Here is a 10680-nt window from a genome sequence, read left to right on the forward strand (position 1 = left end):
GCCCAAAGCCTTGGGATCCTGCACCCGAGTGGGAAACCCCGAAGAAACTCCTGGCTTCAGACTTAGGATCGGCTCAGTTCTGGCTGTTGGGGCTCCTTGGGGAGTGAACCAGAGGATGAAAGATCTTTATTATGCAATCTGCATCTCTCCGTAAATCTGCCTTTCCAACAAAAATGAATGAATCCTTTTAAAAAAAAAAAAAAACCCTGTCATTTCCAGCTCTGGGTCTCACTGTTGAACCGGCTCCCTGCCTGGCCAGGACCTCAGACGGCCCTCCTGGACGCGCGCCCGGCCCGCGGGGTCACCTGCGCCGGCCACGCCCCCTCGCGCTGTCCGCCCGCCGGTTGGTCCGCGGGGTCACCTGCGCCGGCCACGCCCCCTCGCACTGTCTGCCCTCCGGTTGGCCCGCGCGGAGGAGGTGTGGCCGGAAGGGAGGGTCTAGTGCGGAACATGGCGGAGCGCGGGAGGAAGCGGCCCTGCGGCCCGGTGGGTGTCCGGCGAGGGACTCGGGGCAGCGGGCGGGGTCCCCGAGAAGGTGACGGGGAGGTCGAGGCTTGGCGGGAAGACCGGGTCTCTCCTGCCCGGCTCTGCGATGCCGGGAGCGGCGTAGCGACCGCGTGCTTCCCAGGCCGGAGTGGACGCGCGGCGGGGCCTCGAGGGGGTGTCGAGGTCCAGCTCCCCGTGGGCCTCTGGCCGCGGCTGGGAGCCTGCCATGCTGGGCCGTTTCGTGGCTCATTGCTCCTGTGGCGTGCACCTGTGCCCTCCCTTAGCCCAACTTGTTCTAGAGCATACCGTGGCCGACCCCCTGAAACAGGAGCTTGGTGGGTGCCCCGTCCCCCGGCCACCCCAGGACCACAGCCGTAGCGCTTCCCAGGCCGCCGCAGCCTCATCCGGCGACCTCACATCCTTAGGATTGTCATGTATTTGAAAGCTTTTTCCCTCCTCTGTTTCGCTAACTTCCAAGTGCCCACAACAGCTAGGGCTGGGCCAGGCCAAATCCAGGAGCCTGGAAGGAACTCCATCCTGGTCCCCCACGAGGATGGCAAGACCCGCAGGGGCTTGGGCCTTCCACCTGCTGCCTCCTGAGTGCATGTTAGCAGGAAGTGGGTGGAAAACAAAGGCAGGAGGCCCGCTGGAGTCCCCAGTGTGGTTACTGACAAAAGGCCCTCGCTCATCCTTACTCTAGGGGGAGCATGGCCGAGTGGAGTGGCGCAAATGGAAGCAGCAGAGTGAGTAAGGGCTGTGGGGATGGAGGGGCCGGAGTCTGCTGGACCCCTTCCCCAGGCCACTCCGGCAGTGTTCAGCTGGTTCCCACTGGGTTCCAACTAGATTCCAAAAAGAGGGGAGGCCGTGGCGGCTCCCCTGGCAGCACCCTCGAGCCCACCCGAGCCTCTCCCCTCCTTCCATGTGCTCTAGAGAAAGAAGAAAAGAAGAAGTGGAAGGCTCTGAAGCTGACCAAGAAACTGGCTCGACAGCAGGCCCAGGAGGCGGCGGCAAAGCAGCAGGCGGAGGAGGCAGCCTCACAGGAGGAGGACAGGGGTGAGCAGGCTGGGAAGGGGAGCCAAGGAGGGGAGCTCTGGCCCAGGCTGACTGGCCACCCCTCCCGTGCCCAGGGCGGCTCTACACCCTCAGTGTGGCCCTGCCGGGCTCCATCCTGGACAACGCCCAGTCGCCAGAGCTCCGCACCTATCTAGCCGGCCAGATCGCCAGAGCCTGTGCCATATTCTGCGTGGATGAGATCGTGGTGTTCGATGACGAGGGCCAGGATGCCAAGTGAGGGGCTGCCCTGAGGCTGCAGCTGCTCCCAGCCTGGCCTACCCAAGAGGCCTCAGCAGGGGCTTGGGACCCCTGGGGTGGGAGGGGCTCTGAAGGGGACTACAGTTAGGCTCTTTGCTTCTTTCTCAAAGATTGATTTACTAAAAGGCAGAGCAACAGAGAGATGCACCATCCGCTGGTTCACGCCCCCAATGGCTGCCACATCAGAAGCTGCTCTCCAGCCTGCTCTCCCGGTTGGAGGGCAGGGGCCCAAGGACTTGGACTATCTTCTGCTGCTTTCCCAGCACATTAGGAGAGCACGGGGGCACAAATGGAGCAGCGAGGGGGTGGCATTGTGGCAAAGTTGGTAAAGCCATCACATGCGTGTGACACCATCATCCCAAATGGGCACCAGTTCATGTCCTGGATAAAGTTCGTGGCTTCAACCTGGCCTGCAGTCCAGGGAGTGAACCAGTGGAGGGAAGATTTCTCCCCTCTCTCTGTGTAACTCTTGACTACCAAAAAGTGGAGGGGCTGGGACTCACTGGTGCTGTGGTGTGGGCTGCAGCGTTGAAGGTGGCAACTGAACCCATAGTACCACAGCGCCCGCCGCAAGCCTTGTGGTTGTTTCCTCCCTCCAGGACTGTAGAGGGAGAGTTCAAGGGAGTGGGCAAGAAGGGGCAGGCGTGTGTGCAGCTGGCCCGCATCCTACAGTACCTGGAGTGTCCACAGTAAGTTGGCGTCTTCCAGGGCTTGGGGTGGAGGAGGTCAAGGTGAAGCCTGCCCTTCCGCCATGAGCCTCTCACCATGTGCCTGCCTTACCAGGTACCTGAGAAAGGCCTTCTTCCCCAAGCATCAAGACCTGCAGTTTGCAGGTAGGCCTCCCACTGGCCCCCTTTGCCCCACCCAGACACTTGGACTTGATGTCCCCAACACTGTTCCTGTGTCCCGCTCCAGGACTCCTGAACCCCTTGGACAGTCCCCACCACATGCGGCAGGATGAGGAGGCTGAGTTCCGCGAGGGCGTCGTGGTGGACCGGCCCACCCGGCCAGGTCACGGCTCCTTTGTCAACTGTGGCATGAAGAAGGTAGCTAAGGGTGGGCAGGAGCAGGGGGCACATGGGCCGGGAGCTGTGGGTGCTGGATCAGCCTGCAAACCCCCCACTGATGGAGACTTGGGCAAGAGAAGTGCCACAAACGGGCACATGAGCTAGGTCTCGGCCAGTCTGAAGCCAGGGTCCAGAACCCCAGCTGGGGCTCTTGTGTGGGTGGCTCTTGGACTGCCCTCCTTGCCTTCCCAGGCATGCACCCGCAGGGAGCTGGACAGGAAGCTGAGCAGCCGGGAATAAATTTACTAGGGCAGCATCATGTAAACATGAATGTTTCTTGAAAAGAACAGACCAGGGCCCAGTGTGGTAGCTTGGTGGCTAAAGTCCTTGCTTTGCATGGGCCGGGATCCCATATGGGCACCAGTTCGTGTCCCCGCTTCCCATCCAGCTCCCGGAGTGTGGCCTGGGAAAGCAGCTAAGAACAGCCTAAAGCTTAGGGACCCTGCACCTGCGTTAAGAGATCCTGAGGAGGCTCCTGGCTTCTGATTGACTCAGCTCTGGCTGTTGTGGCCACTTGGGAAGTGAGCCATTACGTAGAAGATCTTCCTGCCTTTCCTCCTCTCTGTATATTTGACTTTCCAATAAAATAATAAATAAATCTTTAAAACAAACAAACCAGGAACAAGTGGCTAAGAGCGGCCTGGGGTGGCTGGCTGAGATCCCCTGGCCGGTGGCCAGGACATGGCAGCCCCTGCTCACGGAGGGAGACACACCCACGCTCTCTGGTCCCCAGGAGGTGAAGATCGACAGGAACCTGGAGCCTGGACTTCGGGTCACTGTGCGGCTGAACCAGCAACAGCTCCCTGGTACCTGGAAGCTTCGGGCCCCTGGGGACTTACAGCCTCCTCCTGCCATCTGCCTGCTGCCCCCCTAACCAGCAGCATTCATAACCTGTGTTCTCCCCCCCACCCCCAGAGTGCAAGACCTACCGTGGGAAGGTGGTGTCGTCTCAGGACCCTCGCACCAAAGCTGGCCTCTACTGGGGCTACACCGTCCGCCTGGCCTCCTGCCTAAGTAAGACAGGCTGTCCTGCCTCTGTTCTTGCCTGACTCCTCCAAAGCAGACCAAGGTCTTGCCCTTCCAGCCCCTCTGTGACCCCCTGAATGTGCTGCCTGGATCTCTGGGGGGAAAAGCATTGTGATCAATTGATAATGCCTGCCAGGGGTTTAGAAATGGGCTCAGGGGGCCAGCTAAGTCAGTAGCACTGCAGCCTGGCTCAGCTCTGGCCTTGCCAGGAGCAGTGGAAGGGCCGGAGTGTCCCCCAAGGTTACACACAGCCAAGGGGCCGTGGTCTGTGGGGAGCAAGACCCCCATGCAGCTGGCCTCGCCCTCCAGGCGCAGTGTTTGCCGAGGCCCCCTTCCCAGATGGCTACGACCTGACCATTGGGACATCAGAGCGCGGCTCTGACGTGGCCTCCGCGGAGCTGCCCAGCTTCAGGTGGGTGCTGCCCGGGGAGAGGCAGGAAGTCCGGGGCCTGTGTCCTGCGGCAGGCAAGGTGGGGGATGCAGTGACTGCTGTAACTTCCAGGCACGCACTCGTGGTGTTCGGGGGCCTGCAGGGGCTGGAAGCCGCAGTGGCTACCGACCCCAGCCTGGAGGTGGCCGAGCCAAGTGTCCTCTTTGACCTGTACGTCAACACGTGCCCCAGCCAGGGCAGCCGCACCATCCGCACCGAGGTGAGCGCACGGGCCTGCTCCCTGAGTCCTGGGCTGGCTCAGAGGAGCCTGGCAAGGGCAGGGTACAGCTCTCCCACAGCCCCCTACCCAAGGCTGCCACTCACCTGCACCGACTGTGGTGGGGGTTCGAGGACCCCGATGGCCTGCCTCTCCCGCCTACACACTCCTCAGCTCCCCCTCGGGGCCTCACATACCTGTCGCTTGGGGAGCGAAGGGGCTGCCAAATCTAGAACCTGCATTCTAGGCACCCACGTGCCCTCTTGGGCCACCACTGAAGCCCATGTCTATGGCACTCTGCCAGAGGTTCTGGTACTCTCAGCTTTACCCATTCTGCCCAGGCCGATCCACCAGCCCAGCACCTGTACCTGCACCAAGGGTGGCCAACTTCTTGTCGTCTGCTTTCCCCTGGCCTAGGAGCAGCTCCTCAGGCAGCCCTCTGAAGGAAGGGCTGGGGGCTGTCCCCTGCCTCTCTGGACAGGTCCGGTCCCAGCCAGCCCTAGCTCCAGCCCCAGCCCACTGCAATGCTTGTCTTCCAGGAAGCCATCCTCATCTCGCTGGCCACCCTGCAGCCTGGGCTCACCCGGGCCGGTACCCAGCCCACGTGAAGGTTCTGTTGTCTCCAAGGCAGTGACAAAGCAGCAGCAAAGCCAGAGGCTCTGGTCGGTCCCCTGGCGTACACATAGCTGGAACCCACAGTCACAAACAGCCACCTTTAATGTGTCTCAGCACCCGCCCACAGTCTCACTTGCTGCCTGCAGTGATGGCCTTGAGGCTGCCTGCCCGCGCCAGGATGTTGGGCACGAAGAGGAGCCCTGAGGCCCGCTCGATGCTCTCAATGGGCACCAGGAAGCGCTCCAGTGGGATGGCCTCGTCCACGGGCGCGTTGGGCATCACATAGGAGCGGAGCTCAATCTGCCCGCCAGCTGCCTCCAGGATCAACACCTTGAAGAAGTGAGTGGGCACTGCCACGTGGTTCTTGCCAATCACCTGGTACTTCACGTATGACTTGCCGTCTGCTTCCGTCCTGCGGGCATATCCAGTCGCCCAATAGAGCCAAGCCTCCAGGGAAGCCCCCCTTGGTCTGCCCTCCAGCCAGACACTGTAAGATTGGTGCCCTGCGGGGCAGGCTGCTGCCACATGGGGTCGGGCACAGCGTGAGCAATAAAGGGCGCTGGAAGAACAGGGCCTCAGCACCTTTGTTCACACGGGTTTGGCTTCACCCTCTGACAAGCAGAGTGGCCAATGCCAGCATGGGGCCCAACACTGAGGGAGGAGGTGTCGGAAACCCCTGGGCTTCCCCCTTAACAGTGAGGAGCCTCTAATGAAAGCTTGCCTGCAACCAGGCCCTGGGGCTAGACATACGACATCACTCAGTCCCCTGGATGACCTATGACTGTGAGGTCACAGGTTTCACCCCCCTTTTACAGGGGAGGCCACCAAGGTCATTTGCCCCGGGGTGTCCAGGAATGGGTGATAAGGTTTGGATTTGACCCAGTGGAGCTGGGTCAGCTGCTGGGCAGTGACCTGCTGTCTCACACGGGCGGGGAGGATTGTGGCCTGTGCCCAGGGCAGCTCTGTCGCTGTAGGCTGGGAGGCAGGGCTGTGGGGTCAGGGAATGTGAGTTGGAGGGAACCCCCAGGGGCCTGCAGGGGGTCCCATCTGGCCTCACCTGGGCAAGAAGAGTGGCCCCGTGCACACGTAGACGTTCTGGTAGGAGCGGGTCAGGCTGCGGCTGTATTTCTCCAGGTTGTTCCAGGCGTTCTGGTTGAGGTGAGGCACCTGCCAGGGTTGGGGGGACTCAGTGCTGCAGGGGGGCCCAGGCCGGGCTGTCTGGGTGGGCAATGGCCATCTTCCTCTCCCTAGCCCACACCACAAGCCTCACATCAAGGGGCTCTGCCAGCCCTTCTGTGTCACCCACTCAGCCCCAAGCTGGGGCTCGGCTGCCTCCGCCATGGATGCACCAGGAAGAAGGCCAGCACTTCTATGGAGCGGCTGAAGATGGGTGCCAAGCCCATTTTACAGACAAGCTGGCGGCGGCGCCCGGATGAGGGCAGGGAAGGGGGAGGCGCGCTACCTGCGGCGCGACGTTGCTGAGGTAGAAGGTGTCGTCCATGGCCTTCTGGCTCCAGCGGTGGTTGGCGGCGGCGGCCAAGTGGCCACGGTCGAAGCCGCTGCCGCGGTAGTCGGCGTTCGTGGCGCGGTGGTAGGCGTGCACCGAGTCGTCCTCGCGGAAGTCGCAGGAGCGCCGGTCGCCATCGCCGCGGAGCCGCTCGGGCCGCAGCTGCTCCACCACCCAGAGCGCCCCGCGGGTGCGCGGGTCGTAGCACAGCACGTACGACTCCCGACTCTTGAGCTGCGCCACCCCGGGCAGGCCGTACTTGGCCAGCTCACCGGGGCCCCGGGCCACCGGCGCCCCGGGCACGGCGGGCGCCTCAGCCGCCGCCGCCACGGGCAGCACGGGCAGCACCGGCAGCCGGCCCAGCAGCCCGGGAGCCTGCCGCACGTCCTCCTGCCGCCGCCGCCAGCTCTCGGCTGCAGCGCCGAGCCCCGCGCCCAGCGTCAGGGTCAGCCCGGCCCGCAGCGCCCGCATGGCGGAGCAGCGGGGCCGGGCTCGAGTGCGTGCGAGCTGCCCCTCAGGGGGGCTCTGCTCTGCGGGGTCGGGACGGTAGACTGTACCACCTGCTGTCCGGGAACACCGCACGACCCAAAGAGGGGTCAGAACTGGCGGACGAGGGGCGCGGGCGGGAGCGCACCGGCGCCCTTGCTTTGCGCCCTTTAAGGGGCGGTCCTGAGGCACGTGGCCCCGCCGCCTCAGCTCGTCATTGGTGGCCGGGGCCTGGCTGCACCCCCAGCTCCAGGGGGCGGGAGGCCGTGCGTGGGAGGAGCCCATCCAGCCCAGGAGAGTCCTGGGATACAGATCACTTGTTTTCTTCTGAAGATTTTACTTATTACTTTTTTGAAAGGCAGAATTAGGAAGAGACAATCTCGCATCCACTGGTTCACTCACCAAATGGACTGATGAGAAGTCAGGAGCCTCTTCCTGGTCTTCCGTGCGGGTGCAGAGTTCCAAGGCTTTGGGTCATCTAACTGCTTTCCTAAGCCACAAGCAGGGAGCTGAGTCGGAAATGCAGCAGCCAGGACTCGAACCAGCGCTCATATGGGACGCCGTTGCCGTAGACAGAAGCTAGCCTACCTCAGCAGGGCAGCAGCCCCCCAGTTCCCACGTGTGAACTGACTCTGACGTCACTGTTGTCAGGCTGCAAGGGAAGGGGTGGCTTGTTTGTCAGTCCGTGCTGGTAACTTTTCAGTGTTTAACTACAAATTGGCAAGTTGTAATTGTTGTGGGGTACCACGTGATGTTTTGATAATGGGTGCCAAGAGACATGATTACATTGCAGTGATGAGTGTAGCTGTGCGTGACCTCAAGCCCTCGTGTGGAGGGTTCTCTGGGCAGGTGGGTCGTGTGCCGTGTTATTATCTGGGGACACGGTGTTAGCTCTCAGGATCAGCTCGTCCTCCGCATGCCTGGCGTCTCATCGTCCTTGGTCACCCCCATTGCAGGAGGTGGGGATGCTGGGTCACAGGCAGGTGCCTTGTTTGAGGAAGCTATCCATTTTCCACAAGCGCCCTACCAGTTTGGTTCCCTTTTTTCATCCTTACCCATACTTATCTTTTTCTAAGATTTATTTAATTTTTATTGTAAAGTCAGATATACAGAGAGAAGGAGAGACAGAGAGGAAGATCTTCCATCCGATGATTCATTCCCCAAGTGAGTGCAACAGCCGTAGCTGAGCCGAGCCAATCCAAAGCCAGGAGCCAGGAGCCTCTTCCAAGTCTCCCATGTAGGTGCAGGGTCCCAAGGCTTGGGCCGTCCTCCACTGCTTTCCCAGGCCACAAGCAGGGAGCTGGATGGGAAGTGGAGCTGCCAGGATTAGAACTGGTTCCCATATGAGATCCTAGTGCATTCAAGGTGAGGAATTTAGCTGCTAGGTTAGCATGCTGGGCCCAACTACCTTATACCTTCAGCTTCACCAACAGTTCAGTTTATAGTATTTAGTGTATCCTGGAGTGCTTACTTGCAGCTTAGGCTTTTCGAAAGCTGGTCTCTGAACCGAAACACCACTGTGCTGTGTGGCTTTGTCTCTTCCAGAGGTGTTCTGGATGAAGGTGACTGAGCTGGTCGTGTTGCTGGCATCAGTGATTCCACGTCTTCCTTCCCTCCGTGGAGCCTTCTCGATTCCCAGCACTGGGCTCACTACAAGGCTGCCTCACCTTACTGCTGATTTTAGAGAGGCACTTAGCTTGTAACATACTCATTAGCTACAGGAGTCTCAGGTAAGGCGTTCTTGGTGTTCTGAGCTAAATTCATTCTTTGCCTGATTTGTTTAGAATTTACCATCAGGGCCCAGTGCAGTAGCCTAGTGGCTAATCTTCTCCATGCATGTGCCAAGATCCCACATGGGTGTCGGGAGTCCCACTTCCTATCCAGCTCCACTAGTGGCCTGGGAAGTCAGTCAAAGATGGCCCAAAGCCTTGGGACCCTGCACCCGTGTGGGAGACCTGGAAGAAGTTCCTGGTTCCCGGCTTCAGTTCAGCGCAGTTCTGGCCACTGTGACCACCTGGGGAGTGAATCAGTGAATAGATCTTCCAACTTAAAAAAATAATAATTTAAAAAAACAAACAAAAAAGACTTTACCATGAAAGGATGCTGGGTTTCACCTGGTGTTTTTCTGAGCATCTGCATGCTGGCCCAGGACCCTGAACACAGCATCTGCTCCCGAGTCACGGCCGCAGTCCTACCTTCGCACACCCCTCACCCCACCTGCCGGCCCAGGGGCTGAGAGTTTCCTGGCCTTGTCCTTGGATCATTCTAGAAGACTGCCCTAGCCCATCATGGCAGCAGCACCTTTTGCAAAGAACACATGATTTATTACAGACAACTCGTCAACAGCATTGATTGAGGGAACAAGACAATGACCGAACAAGCAGACCTGCAGACCCTCTGGAGTGAGGAAGCTGTGCACACAGCCCGGCCTGTGAGCGGGCAGCCTCAAGCACTCGGGCTCGGCGGGAGGGCTAGGGAATAGCCTCTGCCCTGGCAGCTGCCCAGCCTTACCCAGACACAGCCCCTGGCTCTCAAGGCAAAGGAGCAAGCCTGGAGCCAGTTCTGCCACTGGGCCAATCAGACGCAGTGATTCAAGTAGCATGGTCCGAGGCAGAAGGATGACGGGCCAAGGGAATGCATCATGTGTCCCAGGCAGTGTCTGCTGGGCCCCAAGCAGTGGCCCGAGCCTCAGGCTGCCGGCAGATCCTGGGTAGAAGGGGCCCAGGCTGGCAGGACGCGTGTGCGACTGGCTGCCTCAGGGCTCCTGGGTGGTGATGAGGGAACCAGGTCTCTCCCACATGCTCAGAACCCCCCACCAGGTTCCACCGGAAAACCCGTGAGATCCAGGGGCAAGGGGAGAAGGTGCCGATTTTGGGAATTTAGCCCCTCAGCACTCACGGAATAAACGGACTTGCCCAAACACTGTCGAGAGCCTGGGAAAGGAGCCAGGTGGGTCCCTAGAGAGGCTGTGCCAAGCAGAGGAAGGCATGAGGGGCAGGAGGGCTGCAGGGCCTTGGCTCCTGCCTGCCAGCCGGGACCCTGTTACACAGCCTTCTGTCCTCTTCAGCAGCAAGTGTGACTCCTGCCTGAGACGCTCTGCCCCAGGCATTCGCCCAAACCCTTTGACAGCCCAAGCAGGTGACCAGAGAAGGGCAAGTGCTCCTCCCTACCCTCTAAGTGGGGCTTGGGCTCTGGGGGTGCTCACTCGCCAGGCCGAAGGCTGAGCAGCTTTGGTAGAGCAGGCGGCCCCAGCCTGGCAGAGCTGCCACTAGGTACTCTTCCTGGGGCGGGGAACCCCACATCTCCTGAACCCCGGGACAACAGGCTCAGCGCACCTACGGCTGCCATTTCACAGCAGCTGTCGGCTTCCGGCATTCTGGTCCTGGGGACTAGGCGCCGGACCTCCCTGGCTGGTGGAAGGCGACAGGGCAGGGCCTTGCTGAGCCACGGTCCTCATTCTGTCTCCTTGGTCCAGGGCAGTGGAGGAGAGGAAACCCAGGATAAGGCACCGCAGGAGAAAGGGCAGAGGGAGACC

The 10680-nt window shown here is 60.7% G+C and overlaps 2 protein-coding genes across 3 annotated transcripts; one reads left to right on the plus strand and one right to left on the minus strand.

Annotated features, from left to right (window-relative positions):
• The first annotated feature begins 430 nt into the window (after positions 1 to 430).
• Positions 431 to 5415, plus strand: SPOUT1 (SPOUT domain containing methyltransferase 1). Of its 2 annotated transcripts, XR_009246613.1 has the most exons (13): positions 431 to 486; positions 1187 to 1229; positions 1417 to 1539; positions 1614 to 1773; positions 2397 to 2486; positions 2581 to 2630; positions 2713 to 2843; positions 3598 to 3670; positions 3780 to 3878; positions 4200 to 4302; positions 4393 to 4540; positions 5077 to 5199; positions 5280 to 5415. XR_009246613.1 is itself a non-coding variant. In XM_004593695.2 (12 exons), exons 1-12 carry the CDS (start codon positions 451 to 453, stop codon positions 5143 to 5145), a joined length of 1125 nt encoding a protein of 374 aa, XP_004593752.2. In that variant the 5' UTR covers positions 431 to 450; the 3' UTR covers positions 5146 to 5285. The 2 variants fall into 2 exon arrangements, 1 of the variants encoding a protein (XP_004593752.2); XM_004593695.2 differs by having other exon boundaries at positions 5077 to 5285.
• ENDOG (endonuclease G) lies at positions 5237 to 7185 on the minus strand. Its single transcript, XM_004593509.4, has 3 exons — positions 6615 to 7185; positions 6210 to 6319; positions 5237 to 5564 (listed from the first exon to the last, which is right to left on the minus strand). Exons 1-3 carry the CDS (start codon positions 7128 to 7130, stop codon positions 5282 to 5284), a joined length of 909 nt encoding a protein of 302 aa, XP_004593566.2. The 5' UTR covers positions 7131 to 7185; the 3' UTR covers positions 5237 to 5281.
• Between the last annotated feature and the right edge of the window lie 3495 nt (positions 7186 to 10680).

This window comes from Ochotona princeps, chromosome 14, assembly GCF_030435755.1.
Source record: "Ochotona princeps isolate mOchPri1 chromosome 14, mOchPri1.hap1, whole genome shotgun sequence".
NCBI classification, from domain to species: domain Eukaryota; kingdom Metazoa; phylum Chordata; class Mammalia; order Lagomorpha; family Ochotonidae; genus Ochotona; species Ochotona princeps.

Bases quoted from the DNA above. Each gene is read 5' to 3' on its own strand.
- SPOUT1 (XM_004593695.2), top strand. From the start codon at position 451: ATGGCGGAGCGCGGGAGGAAGCGGCCCTGCGGCCCG. The intron at 3,879-4,199 runs GTAAGACAGGCT...CTCGCCCTCCAG, and splicing joins CCGCCTGGCCTCCTGCCTAA to GCGCAGTGTTTGCCGAGGCC. The intron at 4,303-4,392 runs GTGGGTGCTGCC...TGTAACTTCCAG, and splicing joins GCGGAGCTGCCCAGCTTCAG to GCACGCACTCGTGGTGTTCG.
- ENDOG (XM_004593509.4), bottom strand. From the start codon at position 7,130: ATGCGGGCGCTGCGGGCCGGGCTGACCCTGACGCTGGGCGCGGGGCTC. The intron at 6,320-6,614 runs GTAGCGCGCCTC...CAACCCTGGCAG, and splicing joins TCAGCAACGTCGCGCCGCAG to GTGCCTCACCTCAACCAGAA. The intron at 5,565-6,209 runs GTGAGGCCAGAT...ATATGCCCGCAG, and splicing joins GGGCCACTCTTCTTGCCCAG to GACGGAAGCAGACGGCAAGT.